General features: G+C 44.1%; 2 protein-coding genes across 2 annotated transcripts in view; one reads left to right on the forward strand and one right to left on the reverse strand.

Moving 5' to 3' along the window:
- Positions 1–3509, forward strand: part of NIBAN2 (niban apoptosis regulator 2) — a 127831-nt gene extending 124322 nt beyond the window's left edge. The window contains exon 15 of the mRNA XM_068248284.1: positions 133–3509. Coding sequence (XP_068104385.1) covers positions 133–1217 — 1085 coding nt within the window. The 3' untranslated portion in view covers positions 1218–3509. The remainder of the gene's footprint in view (positions 1–132) is intronic.
- The window catches only part of SLC31A2 (solute carrier family 31 member 2), an 81842-nt gene continuing 63411 nt past the window's right edge, over positions 3478–21908 (reverse strand). The window contains exon 4 of the mRNA XM_068248283.1: positions 3478–15407. Coding sequence (XP_068104384.1) covers positions 15221–15407 — 187 coding nt within the window. The 3' untranslated portion in view covers positions 3478–15220. The remainder of the gene's footprint in view (positions 15408–21908) is intronic.

The following is a 21908-nucleotide window of genomic DNA, read 5'->3' on the forward strand; positions in this document are numbered from 1 at the left end:
TTGAATCCATGCAGATGTCAGGCAGCAAGTGTGAGGTGTGCATCCAGGAAAATCTGAGAATGGGTTTGCTTTTTTTAATGTATGAATAATTGTTTAATACGTTTTTTTTTTTCTTTCTTTTCCCACCACTAGCGGTGAAGGATGCTGCCACCCAACGCAAGCATAACTTGTTCCGGGATAGTATGGTGATGCACAACAGTGATCCCAATCTTCACCTACTTGGAGAGGGACCACCTATTGACTGGACTGAAGAATATCCCAACAATACTGAACCTACTGAAGGCCGGCATGGTAGAGCACGCCAAGTAGTATCCCTTATTCAGGAAGATGAAGTACCTGAATTTGTGGAATCCTGTCAGGAGGCCCCAGCTAATGCGAATATCCCAGAGGAATTGGAGTCTACTGACGTAAGTGCAATCCGAGGCATGCTTGTCAAGGAATTTGATGTTGAAGTTCCACTCAGAGACACAGCCCAAGCCGGAGAACATACATTGCCTGAAGAACAGGTGACACCAGCCCCAAGGTCTCACGCACCGCACATTACTGCTGCTGATCTTTTGAAGGGCCAGAAGGAAAGACATACACCTAGTGATGTTGTTGATCACAATGTTCAGGAATCTGTGACACCTAAAAATGTACATCTGGAGAAAGAACTGGTCAAAGATCCTCAGGCTTCAGTTCATGGGGGAAAAAATGTACACAGTGATCAAGAAGAGGAAACTCATCACAATGAGATTTCAGTTCATGATGATCAAGAAGGGGGACCTCATCATAATGAGGTTTCAGTTCATGTGGAAAAGGATGTTCACAGTGATCAAAGAGGGGGACCACATCAACCAATAACACAGGAAACCACAGATGACCACAGTTCAGTCCAGGAGCATACTCTAGAAGTACTGGAGAATAAGGCAGCCAACCATGTGGATTATGTTGGCCATACAGCACATGAAGAGCACCCATCACATGAAAAAACTGTCCATCCTCCAGTATTGCCTTTACAGGTGCCACCAGAAGTTATCCCAGTCCTTGTTACTCCTTCAGAAGAGGAGACTCCATCAGAAGTGCTCCAGTCTTCCACATCCCTTGTAGTACATTCCACCCCAGATGACAGTGGCTTTCAGTCTCCCATGAGTGAGGAGGAGGAAGATGGCGAAGGCTACAGGGAAATTCCTGTACCAGATTCACATAAGAAGGAGGAGGTTATTACCCAATTCTGAGTACCTGCAAAACAGGACTGAGCTTGTAACATGAACTCTTAATGGAGGGCAGAAGCCGCGCCCACAATCTCCCTCCTTTGGCAAAAACTACTTATTTAATTTTTGTTTTTTTTTTAAGCTCTGCTACGCCTATGCCAAGGCTGGCATTTTTATTATGCCCCCCTGAATTAAATACAAAAGTGTTCTGATATTCTGCACACATCACTGCATCTCAGTCACCCCCTACTTGTATTGTGTAATGACCAGCCCAGAACATTGGCTCTCATCCACACACTGTACATAATTTTTCATAGCTGAGCTTTTGTGCATGTTGTACCCCAGAGCTTTAATGTGCATTGCTGTCACCATGCTTCAGTACTGCCACTTATCACATGTAAGGATCTGTCCCCCCCCCCCCTCACTTTGTATAAACACTCACTATATTGCATTGAGACATAAACACTAACCTACACACTTTAATTATGACACAACATAGTGGTGCCCTCCTCATGGAGGACTTTATAGACCAGACCATACAACTCCTACCTACAGAGTATGTGTGATTGCCGCGTGTGTGATCTAATGGAGCTTATTTGTATTCTTGGTTCTCCTTTAGTTTAGTTTTAAACCTGATCTTTTTCCCAAACTAGTCCTGAATTCCCACCAACACTTCATGTTTTAAAGGTATATTTCAATATGCACAGGTCGAGGTAAATTTAGCATCTTAGCCAAAGGGCTTAACTAAAGTGTTACTATCCACATAATATGTTTTACTGTTGGGACTTGAGGACAAGCCGGGGAAACGCTGAGTTAATGCTCATGTTCAACTCTGTGAATTTAGCAAGCCAGTCTGAACGTGACACATTCTCTGCTGGACCCCCTTTTGAAAGATAGTTACTGAGAGTCCAGACAGGTTCTGTTGTGTTTGGACTTCCTGGTATAGAAGTCTGACGTCCAGTGACCATAGAGAGTAACGCTCTTCATCCCCACCTGACCTCATCACACACAGTTGCGTCATTTCCATTGGTCTTGGCTGTAGAATGTTTTATAGTTGCGAAGCAGCATGAATCGTGCTTAACCTTTTTTGCTGCTGAGTGACACATTTTTCTTGGTGTTGAGCGCTCATTTTCTGTGGTATCTGGCTGTTGAATTGCACATCCTCTGATGCAGTAATGCAGATGTACCCTTGTCTGCACTACCTAGGGACTCTACTTTTTCAACTAGATGATGATCACCTATTTTTGGCCTCATGATTGTGTAGGAGAGGAACAGCTACGGAAACCTCTCTGAAATGCTGACCACACATGGGACAACATGTTGTATGAGGGCAATTCTAATGAATCTATTGAAATTAGCTTTATTCTGTTTTAGCCTCAGACTCCACAATACACGATCTAGTATAAGATGTATTTCACCCTTATATAAATTATGTGGTTGGAGGTTGAAACTTGTGGAGTTCTATTAAATAGATTGCTTGGAATGCTCCTGTACCATAGAGATATGGTGAAATTGCCTTACAAGAGTGGCACATGAGGCCTTAGAAAATGGAAGAGTAGAATTCAGTTGGCAGTAGAACTCTTGATTTGCATGAATGAAGTACTCACTGCCATTGCTGCAAAATTTTGCATTTTTCTAAAATTAACGGCTGCAGTAGTAATTTTATTAGCATTGGACTGAAAAATGTTTTTGGACCTGCCAGTTAAGCAGTTTAACATTTTTTTTTTTTTTTTTTTAAATAAAACTGGAGAGATGCACTCAAAAAAAATACAGGCAATTCACTTTGCAGGCTGAGGTCTTTTAGCCAGCTTTGCTCTCACAAGCGGTTTTCAGCCAAGTTTAATCTATATCCTTCAAATAATGTCTGACAGCTAAATGACCTCATGAGCTGATATGCGGAGGACAGGTAATGAGGTGCGCTGGATTTTGCCTGTGTGGGATTAGCGGCATATGTGTGTGTTGGTTTCAGTGTGTGTGATTGTGTGTGTATGTAAGTGAAGTGTGTATGTGTGAAGGCTTCACAGCTCCTGTCTGCATTTGGCACAGGCAGATAGGTAGGTATGTGTTTGTGGTGTTATATTGCTAGTTTGTATATTGTAAGGTACACAGTCTGTGCGATTGGACTGAATGTGGGAGCAGCACCCAACTGACATCACCACACACCACCTCCTTCTCTGAAGCCAAACAAGTGCCTTTTATAATCCACAACCTGCATTTCTCCCTCCTAAATATATATATTTTATTAAAACTTTTAAATGTTTTAAATAATGAAAAAAGCTTCTAATTAATAAATAAAAAAACTTTATTGTAAGAAAAGTGGAGTTTTACGTCAACCATTTTTGCATATATTACAAGTACATATAACGTTTCACTGAGAGACTTTGGATGTTGCTGATTAAGCCTTTTACAGAGCAGACCTTTAGGCTGACAGTGGTGCATTGTGTAGCATAAGTGCAGCATTGTAAATGCAGTGCATTACCTATGACACTCACAGTGCAGCGGGTGTTAGGATAGAACAGATTGTGGCATGGTAACACACTGCATATGGTGCAGGTTTACAGTATACTTTTCATTGACTGTATGCGACAACTTGTAGATGTGCTGCGCAGGTTTCTCCAATCCATTGGGGTCTTGCTGTTACAGGGAACACAACACAATGCCCACTGTGCCTTAGGCTTCATTCACATTTGCAGTTTTTACACATTTAACTAGCATTGGTGCATTTGATGGGAAGAGTGGTTTGTCCACATGAGAGGTAAGCAGTGTCCCACCCCCAGCCTCTGCAGCTACTGGCTCTCTGCACTGAAATTCAGAGTCAGCAGCCTCATTACTTCTACAACCACCATATGTAATTTTCCAGATATTTACAGACAGCAGTGTGACCAAAACCTTTTACAATGAGATTGTGAGAACTTCTTAATATCTGACCATAATGCTGGTCTTTTGGCTTCTGCAGTGTCTGAGTCACACCTGTAACATACAGCCAGGGAAGGCAGAAGACTGTCTAGGTCAGTAAGGGCTCATTCACACTAGGGTGATTAGCGGGTGATTACTGCTAATCGCTGAAGTGCTGGCACAATTATAACTGAATGGCAGTGATCTCACTGCTACGATTGCCACTGATCGGGGGTGTTCCATGATAAATGGCAATTGCTGCAGGCAACACATTTAGCTTTTTGCTTCGATTCTCGAGCATTTGCAGTACAGTGCTTATACAAGCGCCGATCATGATTGTCGGGAATCGCAGGAGTGTACAGTGATTTTACTGCGTTAATCACGGTAAAATCACCTGTGCAGTTAAACTGTGTGCTCAATGAGCAGTTGTCAGGCAGCAGCAAGCAGTTACCAGGCATTGTGAGTTTTCAGAGGCTTTTCACTGCCTATCAATTGCCCATGGAAAAGGACCCTAATGCTGGGAATACACGGGTCGACCCGGCGGCTTGATTTGCAGCCGGATCCACCCACCCCCGCCGTCCGGATCGATTCCCGCTTGTCCCCGCGGGAGCTTCCTTATCTTCCGCTCAACTCCCCGCTATTGTCCGCCCGTGGGGTTCGAGCGGGGTCATCTGATCTGTCGGAAATTATCAATCGAGCCATCAGCGGCTCGATTGATAAGGAGACAAACGTACCGTGTATCCCCAGCATTACACTCCAGAGTTTTCCAGATGCCTCTGCTGGGATAGAAGTGATTCAGGAAACCTGGATGGCATTTGTTATGAATTGTCTGCATTTAAAGGCAACCTGTGTGTGAATGTTGCCTAACAAGCAGTGGGCAGTGCTGTATTACAGTTGATCAATAAGATGCCGATAATTCTGGTCTGCATTTAAAGTGCATGGTGACTGGAGCTGGGCTGACCAAATGCATTTTCTGCACACACAATGTAATTATTAGTATTGTATTGAAAATCTCTACTATACAGACTGGGCCCCTTACTAACCAGGAGTTCCGGTGTTCAGCTGGACTGCCTGATTTGGAGGCCCTTTGACAAGCCTGTTCAGGCAGCGCCTCCTCCCAGCCCATGGGGACCGCACCTAATCATCTCTGCACCAGGAATGGTCACTGTTGAGTTGATAAAGGATTATTCAAAGTTTGCAAATCCTATGCAGCTTTAGAATAGAACAGCTGAATCCCACCAAGGTGGAATCTAACTGGCCCATTTTCAAGCTGCATACAGTTCTATAATCTTACATCAACTCAGCATTATTTGTATGTCATTGACCACTCTTACGCTGCCAGGCAGAGAGCACACTTGAGGAAATTGCACACTGTTTTCATACATGCAAAACTGCACCAAATGTGACTGCCCATGTTAATCAATGGGCTGGCTCTCATTGCTGCATGCAATAATAGAAAAGTTTTACTGCATGCACTACTTTTTGCACATTGCATGTAATTCCCATTTTCAACAGTTGTCTGACACACACACACACACACACACACACACACACACACACACACACACACACACGAATCGTCCGCAGATAACTACCCAAGTGTGCTCCCTGCCTTAGTGTTGCTGAGGTAGTAAGGCCCTACAACCTGCAGCCTTACTACCAGACCCACTGCAGGGTCATCATCACTCATGTGAGGTTGGCAAATCCTAACTATTTGTATAACATCATAGTGAGGGTTGCGGAGTGGCAACTGCAACCGCACTACCAGAGGTTTGTTTATTTTATAAATCCATGATGGTTTGAAGTCAATGGGAAGCACTTGCATATGGAGAGGGAAGGCTCTGGGGTCCTATAGAGCCTTCCCACTCCTCTCCCTGTGCCCTCGGTGCAGCGCTGTCCCCGGGAGCAGTTGACCACTTTAGTCAAATACTGCAGTCTCTGTCTCCAAAGGGAGGCTTCAAAAGTCTTTAGGAGCACTCAGGCGCTCCATACTGCGCACATACAAGCTCGCTCTCTCTCTCGCACTTGCGCAGTATGGAGCCGCCTGTGTTCAGGAGGACTTTGCCGAGGGGGACTTAAGAAGTCTTTGGGAGCAGAGGATTCAAATACTGGAGCCAATGCTGCACCAGGAGAGGGAAGGTTCTATAGGAACCATAGCCTTCCCTCTCCTTAGGGCTCGTTTCCACTAGTGCGGTGCGAATCCCTGGGATTCCACCGCTGGCGAAATCACATGCGGATGCGATTCCGCGTGCGGTTTTTGCCGCGATTTCGCATAGGCAGGGTCTATGCGAATTTAAACATGTCACTGCCTGACTCAATTTGTATTACTTTCCATGCAAAAAAACTTGCGTTTTCCCTATTAAATACATGGGCTGCGATTCGCCTGCATTCCTCACGCAGGCGAATTCTGCAGGCCCTACCGTGCAGAAAAATCCTGCACAGAAAAACGCACGAAAACAATGACAAGTGGAAACAGTCCCATCCACTTTCATTGCCTATGCGAATTCGCCCTAGTGGAAACGGGCCCTTAAGTAAGTGTCTGGTTTTTTTTTTTTTTCACATACGTTTCCCATTGACTTTAAGGCTACATTCACGGCGGGATGTTCTTGTCCGGCGTTAATAAACTCATCACTGCAGTGCGGTAACTTGCGTTATAAGTCTATGCAACGTTTAAGTCAGTGTAAATGTTGCCTTATGGTATTGCAGTGTGTTACCTCTAAACTCAAACATTAACAGATACAGGGAAGCATACTTTTCATTGCCTGTATGTGGTGAGGCATACAGGCAATGAAAAGTATGCTTCCCTGTATCTGTATGCAATGATAATGCAGCGTTAATGTGTGTTGCAACTGTTTTGGTGCATTGCGAAATTTGCGAATAATGGTGCATCACAACACAATACCCCATTGTGAACCTAGCCCAAAGTACTAATTGTAGGTGGCTGCATGGAACTAAAATTGCATAACTACTAACTGAGCAGGTGAATGCTGCAGTCTTCTGCCAGGCAATGCTGGATGACTTGCCCATTCCAGCTGCAGGTGCCTCATCAGTAATAATAATTTGGAACACTGTTCAAACTCATTAGGATCAGAACTCCACTACCTGGGGTGTTGCCACCTCTGTGTGCTGCCCTCCATGTTGCATTCCAGCCCTCTTATAATTCCTCCTTTACAGGCAGGAGGAGGAAGAATGGAAAATGGAGGGCAGTGCATAGAAGCAGTGAAAAGGGCAAGCTAAGTCACCTATCCCACTCCCTGGCTGCTTTAGTTTAAATTTGCATTCTGATCCTAATGATTCAGAACAACATTCCAAGTCTGATCACCCCAGTATAGAAGGCAAACGATCAGCATGTCATGTATGACCTGTGTACAGTGAACCTTGCATTTTCCTTATAATCTATATCACACAAGCCATGTACAACACCTATATTACAAGATATAAGAAAATATTGCTATGTGAAGGAGTCTTCTCATCTCACCTGACTTGCAGTAATTTGGGTAGTTTTGCATCAAAAACTATTAGCAATTTTTGCAAAGTGGTTTTAAAAGTGCTTTTGCATGTCTATTACAGAATTGCAGGGGGGGGGGGGAATTGCATCCGAATCCTCATAGCCGTGCATTGCCATGGCTATTAGATTCGGATAAGGTTTTGCATCAGCACAGGCCTCTGAAAAGGACACCATCCCAGTTTACTTGGGCACTTCCGTGTTTATGCAATTCTTGCAGGTGTGAGTTCTATTCATTATAATGAATAAAAATCAAAATGTAGTTTTGTCAGTAACCATGCATTCTGATTCAGTGAATTGCAACACATGGCTGGGGACAAAAGGGTGTACCCCATGCACACTATTACTATAGCAAACAAGTGGAAACTTTTTAATTACATGAACCCTGCATCCAGGGAGGGGCTTCCAAGGCAGAATCAGGATAGGGTGTGAGGAAAAAGAACACACTGGAGAGTAAGATTAGTGCAAGATAGTAGAAGTAGGTAGAGTGTTTGTTAGGCATTCCCACAGACTTCCACGTTAAAGAGACTGATGTCTCCCTAAACTGAGGTTTTTATTTTAAAAACCTCACCATAATAGTCCCTCTTAAAACACTGCATCCCGCAGCTGAAAGCCCCCTCAATCACCCCAAACTCACAGGGGTGCACAGCGGGCTCCTTCCGCATAGAGGCAGCTCTGCCTCTATGCGCGTCAATCAGCCCTCTCCCCCGCCCCTTTGTCTTCCTTCACTGAGAGGGGTGGAGATATGCGCTGACTGACACGCATAGAGGCAGCAGCAAAATCCACGACCAAGAAAGTTGTGGATTTTGCCTGCCGTGTACCCCATGAGTTTGGGGTGATCGAGGGGGTTTTCAGCCGCTAGGATGCAGCGTTTTAAGAGGGACTATTACGGTAATGTTTTTAAAATAAAAAAACCTCAGTTTTTCCAGTAACCTCCAGGACAGGTCCACCATGAGACGACATAGGCTCCTCCCAGGAACAGGAAACGTCCAATTGAGTACTCTATAAATTTTATCAGACACCCTCACTCGCCAGTTGACGTTTCCTGTTCCAGGGAACAAGAGTGCTCTATGTCGCTCGCCGGTCTGTCAGGCCAGGTGTGCCAGGGACCGGGTTGGCGGCGTATGATGGACCTGCCTGGAGAGGAGTTTGGATCCGGTTGGAGGAGCTGATTTCTTCTTACCTCCTCCAGAGACTGTCTCGGCTACCCTGGATGAGGTGGATCCGGGCACAGCATGCGGCGTCTGTGACTCCCCGCGTGGCGGAGGCCGTTGGTCGCGCCGGAAGTGACGGAGTGAGTGGTCCTGAGCCTCCGGAGGGTTGGCTGGATGTTGCCCACAATGGCGGCGCCCGGACGTTGGACTTCCGCCCTTACGTGATGTCACTTCCGGTCGCGAGGGTGAAGAGACGCCGGAAACCCGCATGGCTCGGCATTTCGTTTGGAGAGCGGAGCGGGATGGACGCTAAGCAGGAACCGGGAAAGGTGAGATTGGCGGAGGCTTGGTGACCTTTATGGTATGAGCCATACGCTAGTACGCCGCATCTATGCTGAGGTCTGTTTATATACAGAATGTATACATAGCACTATCAGTATAGCAGTATACGCGGGTTGTCTGCTTAGCGTCTTTTCTGAGGTCTGTTCATTGACATATTATTAGTTATTATGTATCTGGCAGATGTCGGAAATCCGTGATTATAGTGGATTGCAATTATTTTATAAACATGGATTCTGCTATTTCGCATATTATAGTCTGCCGTGGGGTATTTTTACAGATGTTGTTATATACAGATTAATATTGTATATTCTGTCTTGAAGTACTAAATAGATTGATGAAGATCTTTTAGTCTATCTATTATGTATAGTTAGTACATATTCTAACTACACAATCATGGATGCCTTGTCTGGGTGATGGCTGTATTATCACTATTAGAGGTATATGCACCTGGGTGTCCTTCTTCTGTAGAGGACTTTAGGTGACACTGTTTTTTTTTTATATGTTTTATTGTAGGGCACAGAAGCTACTGACCCTTCAAGGCCAAGAAGGCGGTGCCCGCTCTGTGACACAAAGCTTGCCCATAATTATGCCAGACAGTTTTGTCAACCTTGCCTAGTGAAGTTAGTTCAGGAACAGTCAGGCACATTACAGGAAGAAATTAGATCAGTGATGAAACAAGAGATGACAGATACAATTAAATCCTTGAAAGAAGCTCTATCAGAGGCTGTGAATCCGGCAGTGGAAGTAGTTACAGCATCAGCTGGCACAGCGGCTGGTACAGCACCGGAGCATAGTTCTGATCCGATACAGCCAGAACAACCGGGTAAACATAAAAGTAAATCAAATAAAAGAAGAGTGATCTCTTCATCAGAAGAGGAAGCTATGGAAGAGGATGAGGATAATGAAGGAGATGATGATGAGTCTGATGCATCCTCAGTAAGGAGTGTGGAAAGTCAGTCGGATCTTAAGAAGGTTTCTAGATTCAGATTTCCAGCGGATGAGACGGATGAACTCATTTTAGCTATTAATAACACTCTTAAAATAGAACCCAAAAAGACGGAAGAAATATCAATTCATGATAAATTATATCAGGGAATGGAGCCATCAGAACCACTGACATTCCCTGTTCACAAATCCACTAAGAATACTATAATGAGTCAATGGAAATTTCCGGATAGGAAATTATTCATGTCCAAAGGGTTTGTTAAAAGATTTCCATTTTCAGAGGGGGATATAAAAACATGGGATCGATGCCCCAGATTAGATGCAGCTTTCTCACAAGTGAATAAGGACAACGAGTTAGCATTTGAGGATCTGGGATACCTCAAGGACCCACAAGATAAGAGAGTCGAATTTGCTTTAAAGAAGGCCTGGTCTTCAGCTGGAGCTAACTTTAGACCTGCGGCAGCTACGACTTGTGTTTCAAGAGTATTAGCCCTTTGGGTAAAGAAGGTTCAGGAAAATGTTGAGAGGGGGGCATCTAAAAAAGAAATTTTAGAATCATTAGAGGTTGTAGCCAAGGCTACAGATTATATTACGGATGCTGCAGCAGAAAATATTAGAGTAAATGCTAGAACAAGTGCATTAATTAATACGGCCAGACGTAATCTCTGGATAAAAAACTGGGATGGAAGTCAGGCCTCCAAAGCTAGGGTGTGTAATATACCTTTTGATGGAGAACTGCTGTTCGGAGCCCAGCTAGATGAAATATTGGAGAGAACTTCCGATAGGAAGAAAGGGTTTCCGAAGAAAAAGAAATTTATTCAGAACAAAAGATTTTTCAGGAGAAACAGGCAGGATAATAGGGATAAGTTTCAACAGAGAAAGAAACCCTGGGCCATTAATAAGGAAGGAGCGAAAAGGAATTTTCTTTTTCGTAACACAGACAGTAAAGAAAAAAAGTGACGCCAAAGGAAGAGTTGGGGGTCGGCTAATGCAGTATTATTCCCAATGGTCAAAAATAACGAAAAACGATTTCATTCTCAATCTGGTAAGACAGGGATACAAAATTCAGTTTCAATCATTTCCAAGAAAAAGATTTGTGGCGACTCCTCTTCCAAGAGACAAGGAAAGGAGATTCGCGTTGGTAAACAGCATAGAGAATATGGTGAAGGAAAAGGTAGTGGTCCCTGTCCCAAAGAGTCAGGAACACAAAGGATTTTACTCGACGATTTTCCTGGTTCGAAAACCGACGGGGAAGTTCAGGTTAATACTCAATCTAAAGCCTTTAAATCCCTTTGTATCTTATCTAAGATTCAGGATGGAATCGATTTTTTCTGTAAGAAACTTACTGACCCCAGGATGTGTAATGACAAATATCGACCTAAGGGATGCATACTGGCACATCCCAGTAAGAGACTCGTCCCAGAAATTCCTAAGATTTGCGGTAAAGAAAAAGAAACTAGTTCAGCACTTTCAATTCAAGGTCCTACCGTTTGGAATATCGTCAGCTCCCCGAATATTTTCAAAAGTAATGGGAGAGGTAATAAAAGACTTTCACACAAAGGGGATTCTAGTTATCCCTTATCTGGACGACCTTCTGATTGTGGCAGAGTCGAACAAACAGGCAGAGGATCACACAGAGACGGTTCTAGAGCAGTTACAGAATCTGGGATGGATCATAAACTGGGACAAGTCGGTTCTTCAACCAACATCAAGAATACAATTTCTAGGAGTCTTGATAGACTCACAGACACAGAGACTTTATCTGACGGAAGAAAAAGTATTAAAGACAAAAAGAATTATAGTAGATTGCAAGGCAGATCCAACCATGTCAATAAGAGAAATCATGAAGGTATTAGGATTTCTAACATCAACTTCTCCAGCTGTTCAGTGGGCTCTAATGCACACGAGAAACCTACAGTTCTGGATGATGGAGAACTGGAGCAAGAAACAGGAGGATCTAGAGAAGACATTAACGTTACCGGAACTAGTTCTAAAGTCACTAGAATGGTGGTTGACAGAGAAGGTCCTCACAGAGGGAAGATTATGGAGTTATCCCACACAGAAGGTGGTGACTACAGATGCAAGCCTACTAGGATGGGGTGCACATTTAGAGGGAAGAATTCTTCAGGGTCTTTGGACAAGAACAGTAAGAAACCAGTCCTCAAATTACAGGGAACTAAGAGCAATAAAAGAATCTCTGATGCAGTCATTACATCTATTAAGGGGACAGCATGTTCAGATCAGGACAGACAATACCACAGCTGTGGCATACATAAATCGTCAGGGAGGAACGAGATCAAAAAAGCTTCTAGAGCTCTCGATGGAAATATTGATGTTAGCAGAAGAGAATCTCCTATCGTTATCAGCAATTCATCTAAAGGGATCTTTGAACAACATGGCGGATTTTCTAAGCAGACACAGACTATCGAATACAGAGTTGGAGATATCAAACAGGATATTCAGAGTATTAGTCAGGAAGTGGGGTCGTCCTCAAATAGACCTATTCGCGAACAGACAAAACACAAAATGCAAAAGATTTTATTCACTAAATCCCAGAGAGGGGGCAGAGGCAGTGGATGCACTGAGCCAGAAATGGGTATTCAACAAGGCGTATGCATTTCCTCCGATTCAGTTAATACCTCGGGTGTTACAGAAGTTGATACAGTCAAGGACTACGGTGATCATGATAACACCAGACTGGCCAAGAAGAAGTTGGTATCCAATACTTCTAAAGATGAGATTGGACGGTCCATGGAGGATTCCACAAAAGGAATCAGTGATCTTGAAGTCAAGAAGAGGCCCAGGTTGCATTCCAAATCTAAACCTGTCCGCTTGGCTTCTGAGAGGTCTCCTCTGAGAAAAAGGGGTCTTTCAGAGAGAGTAATTACGACAATATTAGATTGTAGAAAGAATATAACTCGTAAGATATATCTAAAATATTGGAAGACGTTCAATATGTGGCAGAAACAGTCAGGGTTTTCAGGTGATACTATTCCTATGGTTTTGGAATTTCTGCAGGATGGAATGGAGAAGAACTTAGCCCTTAGTACTATGAAGGTCCAAGTGGCGGCATTGTCAACATTTCTAGATGTTAAGTTAGCAGAGGATCCTCTTATCATTCAATTTTTTAGATCTATAGAGAGGAAGAGACCATTGATTGTTAGGAAGATCCCTACCTGGGATTTATCCTTAGTCTTGGGGGTGTTGAAGAAAGAGCCCTTTGAACCTTTGTCAGATATATCATTGAAGTTATTAACAATGAAAACGATATTCTTAATAGCAATTACGTCAGCCAGAAGAGTAAGTGAGATGGAGGCTTTATGTTGCGATGAACCATTCTGCACTATCTACAATGATAAGGTGATTCTGAAGACATGTGAAGAATTTCTACCGAAAGTATCTACGAGGTTTCACAGATCTCAGGAGATTACGTTACCTTCTTATAATACAGAACCATCATTGGATGTCAGAAGATGTTTGATAAATTATTTAGAAGCAGTAGCAGATATTAGAAGGTCTAGAGCTTTATTTATAAATACTATAGGGGCTTCTAAGGGCATGAAGATGTCTAAAAGAACAATAGCAAAGTGGATAAGATTATGTATAGAGGAGGCTTATAAGTTGACAGGGTCAAACTTATCAGGGGTTGTAAGAGCCCATTCTACTAGGGCAACAGCTACGTCATGGGCCTACAGAGCGGGCGCTACGCCGGAGGAAATCTGTAGAGCAGCTACGTGGTCAAGCCTTGGCACCTTCTCAAGACATTACAGGGTGAATCTGATGTCTGCAAGACAGCAATCCTTTGGAAGAAAAGTTCTGCAGGCAGCTAACCCACCCTAAATGGTAAGATTCTTGCCCATCTTCTCATGGTGGACCTGTCCTGGAGGTTACTGGAAAAACCCTATGTTAGTTACCTGGTAACTTCATTTTTAGTAACCTCCAGGACAGGTCCGTAACCCACCCTACTTAAGGGATATGTATGTATGTATGTGTATATATATATATGTATGTATGTGTATGTGTATATATGTATATATATGTTTATATTAATGATAATAATATGAATGACACCCTTGGTGTTACCTAAAGAACAGTTCTTGTGTTATACTGGCGAGTGAGGGTGTCTGATAAAATTTATAGAGTACTCAATTGGACGTTTCCTGTTCCTGGGAGGAGCCTATGTCGTCTCATGGTGGACCTGTCCTGGAGGTTACTAAAAATGAAGTTACCAGGTAACTAACATAGGGTTTAGGGAGACTTCAGAGTCTCTAATGCTGGTTCACACCATGAGTGCTGTTCTAAGTGGCAGCTATTTGATAAACACTTACGCTAATGTAATGCTATGTATGATCTTACGTAAAAATGCAATTTATATTTTAAAAAGAAACTAAAACCAAAACACAGCATTACAGTAGCAAAGCAATTTTCAAAGTCTGGCGCTTAGATAAGCACTGCTAGTGTGAACCAATGCTAGCCAAAATCCAACATTGAAAAACCTCTCTCATATTAAAAGATACAGGTTCTTTGGCTGCACAACACTTAAGAAATGTCCGTGTAAACAATTATAACAGATTTTATTTTTTAGGAAACATGTTCATCTTAAAATGAAAAAAAAAAAAACTTTTAAAAAGTCATGGCAAAATAAACCTAGTACACACTTGTTTTTCTTTGCATAAAAAGCACCCGCTGAGCAATCACCACATCCTGTGTGTGGAGATAGTGGAAGGATTGTCGCATTGCAATTGGCTAGATATGCCTCACCTGAGAAATCACAAAATAAGCATTAACCGGTCACCTCGTCCTGTATATTCTAAAATCACAGGGATGGCAGTGGCAGAAAGAACCTGATTTTGTCCTTCATTTAGAAAGCGAGAAAAAAGAAAGCTAATCTGAGTTTTTAGTCTATCAGATATTTTACACAGGAGTTTCCATGTGCAAAACTGTAAATCAAAATATACAATTAAAAACCAGCAAAGCCATCAACATGACAGCTGTGCAACCCAAAACAAGTACCAGTCTATAGTGGTTGTCCAGGGCTGTGCTCAACCTTAAAATCTGGATGCATAGGAGTGTATCCATAGCAACAGTCTATTTCCTCCAGCACCACGCATTACTACCCATCAGCGCACTGTGTGCAAAATAATCAGGAGGATATGTCCTTATCTATATATCTCCATTACCATTTCCTATAAGCGGTGTGGCTTGTAGTATCTGGCAAGCAGTGGGAAAGCCAGGTAATATCCAACACCTGATCCCAGGAGAACTGCCAGGAAAACAGCAGTGTTGTAGGACATGACGAGTAGCATCAACATGTATCCAAGGACAACCTGGGCTGTATGCAGGAATGCTAGGAAGGAGTGCAGGAGCCACCATCTGTGTGAAGAGAGAACAGTAAGTGAGGAATGCAATGAGTCCTACAAAGGATTTACCATCAGACACCAAACATGCCAGTATACTTCTATGGTTAAAATGCAATGGTGTAAACTATCTCTGGCTTGAAAGCAACATTTTCTTAACCACTCGAGGACTGCAGTGTTAAACACCCCTAAAGACCAGGCCATTTTTCATTAAACTGGTCACTGCAGCTTTAAGGCCAAGCTTCAGGGCCACACAACACAGCACACAAGTGATTCCCCCTCCCCACCAACAGAGCTCTCTGGTGGTGGGATCTGATTGATAACTCCCACCCAGATGTTTATTTATTTGGTGTATTTTTTTTTTCTAAGTTTTTTTTTTTTTTACTGTTGTATGCCCTCGCCCTCCCCCCTTGCCAATCTTATTGATCACCTTATGATATAATATCAGCGCTCAAACAGAAATTTCCTACTTAACACTCATCAGCTTCCCGCTGTATGATTGGCTTACTGAAAGGGCATAAGAAAGTACTTCCAATAAATCCCCTTCACAATTCACAACCTAAAATATGTACATACAAGATCTAATATTTTGATCACCGAGTCCCAGTGACCCACACACTTCACCCAAAGGTGAAGACTGATAGTGCACTCTTTTGCTGGGTTCCAATGTTCACAGATGTGCTTCTTAAACCACCAGAACCAACACAGTACCGAAAGTCCTAGTTTTCAGGACCCAAATATAAATGTTTTTGATATTGGGAAAGAAACCTTTGCACCAGCAGGTATAATCCTCAGAGACAATAAATGTGCTCACCAGATTGGAGTGCCAATCACAACAATTGGCAATCAGCGCATGTGGCCCAGCCTGTCAGTAAAATCCGATCCTCCTGTCCCTCCGGCCGTATTCCGATCGTGCATGCAAAGGAAAAGACAAAGCTCTATGGCATAGTACGTTTGTAACTTGTCACCCCAAAGTGCACTTCACACAGCTCAGCTATGGTGACCCAGCACCTCTTTATCTGTCTCATGCAGGTGCTCTTATGATAGTATCCTAGCCTCTTACCAAATGCTATGGCTGACCCAATCCGACCAGCATGTTCACTTATTCAGCAGCACTTTCCTTCACAGCATCCACAATCCAGCAGCACCTTAGACTCAAACAGACACTTTGCATAGCGTAATACTGTTTATTCCGGGTAAAAAGTAATTTAAAATTGCACTCACAATGCTCCAAGTAAAAATGCGCATATCAATAAAATCCTCATGGCCTGGCGTCTCTTTCCGTGTTTAGGCTCCGGAGCTGGTCGGATTGGGTCAGCCATAGCATTTGGTAAGAGGCTAGGATACTATCATAAGAGCACCTGCATGAGACAGATAAAGAGGTGCTGGGTCACCATAGCTAAGCTGTGTGAAGTGCACTTTGGGGTGACAAGTTACAAACGTACTATGCCATAGAGCTTTGTCTTTCCCTTTGCATGCACGATCGGAATACGGCTGGAGGGACAGGAGGATCGGATTTTACTGACAGGCTGGGCCACATGCGCTGATTGCCAACTGTTGTGATTGGCACTCCAATCTGGTGAGCACATTTATTGTTTCTATGAGGATTATACCTGCTGGTGCAAAGGTTTCTTTCCCAATATCAAAAACATTTATATTTGGGTCCTGAAAACTAGGACTTTCGGTACTGTGTTGGTTCAAGAAGCACATCTGTGAACATTGGAACCCAGCAAAAGAGTGGACTATCAGTCTTCACCTTTGGGTGAAGTGTGTGGGTCACTGGGACTCGGTGATCAAAATATTAGATCTTGTATGTACATATTTTAGGTTGTGAATTGTGAAGGGGATTTATTGGAAGTGCTTTCTTATGCCCTTTCAGTAAGTCAATCATACAGCGGGAAGCTGATGAGTGTTAAGTAGGAAATTCCTGTTTGAGCGCTGATATCATTATAACATAAGGATTTTTTTTATAAGGGTATACACCCCTGCTGATCATAACGCACCAGGTGTTGGAGGTTGTGACTAATTCTTATCCTGAGGAGCGCACTAATCACCCCAAACCCCATAATTAAGATAAATCTTATTGATCAGCTGTCATAGGCTTCAGCCTACGACAGCCAATCACCTCTGTGCCTCAGGACGGTTGTAGATTGCAGCGCTGTACGGGTAATTAGACGGCAGTTGCGCCGTCTAACAGTCTCCCGAACAGTGATCACCACTTGGAGACTGAAGGCGGAGCTCCGCTCACCAAGCAGGAGATGCACACGCAGCCTGTGCACGATCTCCTGCAAAAAACAGAGCCCCAGGACTTTACGGCATTAGGCGGTCCTGGGGCTGCCACCACGCCCATCGGCATGACGCGGTCGGCTAGTAGTTAAAGTGAACCTCCGGACTAAAAATCTACTTAACCACTTGCCGACCGCGCACTCATAACGCGCGTCGGCAAAGTGGCAGCTGCAGGTGCGTCGCAGGCTAATTAATCAGGAAGCAGCCGCTCGCGCGAGCAGCTGCTTCCTGTCAATTCACAGCGGGGGGCTCCGTGAATAGCCTGCGGGCCGCCGATCGCGGCTCGCAGGCTAAATGTAAACACAAGCGGAAATAATCCGCTTTGTTTACATTGTACGGCGCTGCTGCGCAGCAGCGCCGTAAGGCAGATCGGCGATCCCCGGCCAATCAGCGGCCGGGGATCGCCGCCATGTGACAGGGGACGTCCTGTCACAGGCTGCACAGGACGGATAGCGTCCTGTGCAGCCCCGATCACCAGGGCTGCCAGGTAGGAGAGGGGGAAGCGGAATTTCGCCGCGGAGGGGGGCTTTGAGTTGCCCCCCCTGCCAGCCACACGCAGGCAGCAGAGATCTGACCCCCCCCCCAGCACATCATCCCCCTAGTGTGGAAAAAAGGGGGGTGATCTGATCTCTCTGCCTGGTGTTTGATCTGTGCTGGGGGCTGTAGAGCCCACCCAGCACAGATCACATAATTCAACGCTGGTTCTTAAAGGAATACTATCGATGTATGCATTTATTTTTAAATGCTGTATGTTGTAGCACACATTAGGGCAAGTACCAGGAGCAATTTGATTCCTCACACAGCTGTTCCTCTCAGCTGTAAAATCCTCCGTCAGTTTTGGCGTCAGTGTTGGATACAAAATGTATCTAATACTGAGCTCCCAGAGGGCTAGACCATGTCTCTGCAAAAGGGAGATGCTATCAACTCCTCAGTTTATAGTTTAACCACTTGAGGACCTAGGGCTTTCTACCCCTTAAAGAGAACCCGAGGTGGGAATCTTAGAGTTAAATCTATACACAGAGGCTGGGTCTGGCTATAGTGCCCAGCCTCTGTTGCTAGTTGAATATTCCCTAAATCCCCCCTGTGCTCTGCACGAGCCCATAAATTACAGCCGCGCTGTCTAGCTCTGTTTACTTTTCTAGTGTCACTCACGCTGCTCCCCCGCCTCCTGCAGAGCGCAGTTCCCTGCCCGAGTCCCTTCTCTCTAATCAGCGGCGAGGGAAGAGACGTGGGCGGGGATCGGCGCTCTGCAGGAGGCGGGGGAGCGGCATGAGTGGCACTAGAATGGTAAACAGAGCCTGCTGCGACACGCTCAGTGTCGCCAGCGCGGCTGTAATTTATGGGCTTGTGCAGAGAGCAGGGGGGATTTAGGGAATATTCAACTAGCAACAGAGGCTGGGCACTATAGCCAGACCCAGCCTCTGTGTATAGATTTAACTCTAAGATTCCCACCTCGGGTTCTCTAAGGACCGGCCACTTTTTTTCCATTCAGACCACTGCACCTTTCACAGTTTATTGCTCGCTCATACAACCTACCACCTAAATGAATTTTGGCTCCTTTTCTTGTCACTAATAAAGCTTTCTTTTGGTGCTATTTGATTGCTCCTGCGATTTTTACTTTTTATTATATTCATCAAAAAAGACATGAATTTTGGCAAAAAAAATGATTTTTTTAACTTTCTGTGCTGACATTTTTCAAATAAAGTAAAATTTCTGTATACATGCAGCACGAAAAATGTGGACAAACATGTTTTTGATTAAAAAAAAACCCATTCAGTGTATATTTATTGGTTTGGGTAAAAGTTATAGCGTTTACAAACTATGGTGCAAAAAGTGAATTTTCCCATTTTCAAGCATCTCTGACTTTTCTGACCACTTGTCATGTTTCATGAGGGGCTAGAATTCCAGGATAGTATAAATACCCCCCAAATGACCCCATTTTGGAAAGAAGACATCCCAAAGTATTCACTGAGAGGCATAATGAGTTCATAGAAGATATTATTTTTTGTCACAAGTAAGCGGAAAATGACACTTTGTGAAAAAAATAAAATTTAAAAAAAAGTTTCCATTTCTTCTAACTTGCGACAAAAAAAAATGAAATCTGCCACAGACTCACCATGCCCCTCTCTGAATACCTTGAAGGGTCTACTTTCCAAAATGGGTCATTTGTGGGGTGTTTACTGTCCTGACATTTTGGGGGGTGCTAAATTGTAAGCACCCCTGTAAAGCCTAAGGCCCGGTTCACACTTGCGGTGGCCCTCCGGAATCGCCGTGCCGGAGCCGCACCGCCTGCAGAACGGACGGAACGGACGCACGGCATAGCAATTAAAACCTATGCGTCCGTTCACATGGGTCCGTTCTGCAGAACCGGAGCCGGGCCGGATCCGGACTCCGGCCTCCGTTCCAAAATGCGCTATTTTTTCATCCGGCCCCTCCGGCAGCCGTATCCGGGGCGGAGCCGGACTGCACCATCCGGCCAATACAAACAAATGGGAACCGGAGGCCGCACAACACACTGGCTGAGAAATCCGGATCTTCTACCCCACTTCCTATGCGGATTTTTGCGGCGATATTGGCTGGGGACACATGGGCAAGCATTTTGGAGTGGAGCAGCACGAGCTGGAGGTGTTGGCAGGATGTTGGCAGCATGTCGGAGGTGGAGGTGAGTGCTAAACAGCAGAGGGCCTGATTCCACAGGTCCCCCTTCTGCTGACCTCCCAGACCCCAACATTTTTTTTTTTTTTTACGTTAACTTTGCCAAACGGATCCGGATCGCATCCTGATTACCACCTGATGCAACCTGACCGGATCCGGATCGGATCCGGATCAGAACCGTACGGTTCCGATCCGGATCCGGTCCGGATCCGGTCAGGTCATCCGGTCCGTTTGGCAAACAACCGCTAATGTGAACCGGGCCTAGAGGTGCTCATTGAACTTTGGACCCCTTAGCGCAGTTAGGCTGCAAAAAAGTGCCACACATGTGGTATTGCTATACTCAGGAGAAGTAGTATAATGTGTTTTGGGGTGTATTTTTACACATACCCATGCTGGGTGGGAGAAATATCTCTGTAAATGACAATTTTTTAATTTTTTTTTACACACAATTGTCCATTTACAGAGATCTTTCTCCCACTCAGCATGGGTATGTGTAAAAATACACCCCAAAACACATTATACTACTTCTCCTGAGTACGGCGATACCACATGTGTGGCACTTTTTTGCACCCTAACTGCACTAAAGGGCCAAAGTCCAATGAGTACCTTTAGGATTTCACAGGTCATTTTGAGAAATTTCGTTTCAAGACTACTCCTCACGGTTTAGGGCCCCTAAAATGCCAGGGCAGTATAGGAACCCCACAAATTACCCCATTTTAGAAAGAAGACACCCCAAGGTATTCAGTTAGGAGTATGGTGAGTTCATAGAAGATTTTATTTTTTGTCACAAGTTAGCGGAAAATGACACTTTGTGAAAAAACACAATTAAAATCAATTTCCGCTAACTTGTGACAAAAAATAAAATCTTCTATGAACTCGCTATACTACTAACGGAATACCTTGGGGTGTCTTCTTTCTAAAATGGGGTCATTTGTGGGGTTCCTATACTGCCCTGGCATTTTAGGGGCCCTAAACCGTGAGGAGTAGTCTTGAAAGAAGTTTCTCAAAATGACCTGTGAAATCCTAAAGGTACTCATTGGACTTTGGACCCTTTAGCGCAGTTAGGGTGCAAAAAAGTGCCACACATGTGGTATCACCGTACTCGGGAGAAGTAGTACAATGTGTTTTGGGGTGTATTTTTACACATACCCATGCTGGGTGGGAGAAATACCTCTGATTTTTTTACACACAATTGTCCATTTACAGAGGTATTTCTCCCACTCAGCATGGGTATGTGTAAAAATACACCCCAAAACACATTGTACTACTTCTCCCGAGTACGGTGATACCACATGTGTGGCACTTTTTTGCACCCTAACTGCGCTAAAGGGTCCAAAGTCCAATGAGTACCTTTAGGATTTCACAGGTCATTTTGAGAAATTTCGTTTCAAGACTACTCCTCACGGTTTAGGGCCCCTAAAATGCCAGGGCAGTATAGGAACCCCACTAATGACCCCCATTTTAGAAAGAAGACACCCCAAGGTATTCCGTTAGGAGTATGGTGAGTTCATAGAAGTTTTTATTTTTTTGTCACAAGTTAGCGGAAATTGATTTTAATTGTTTTTTTTCACAGGAG

This window comes from Hyperolius riggenbachi, chromosome 8, assembly GCF_040937935.1.
Source record: "Hyperolius riggenbachi isolate aHypRig1 chromosome 8, aHypRig1.pri, whole genome shotgun sequence".
Lineage (NCBI taxonomy): Eukaryota > Metazoa > Chordata > Amphibia > Anura > Hyperoliidae > Hyperolius > Hyperolius riggenbachi.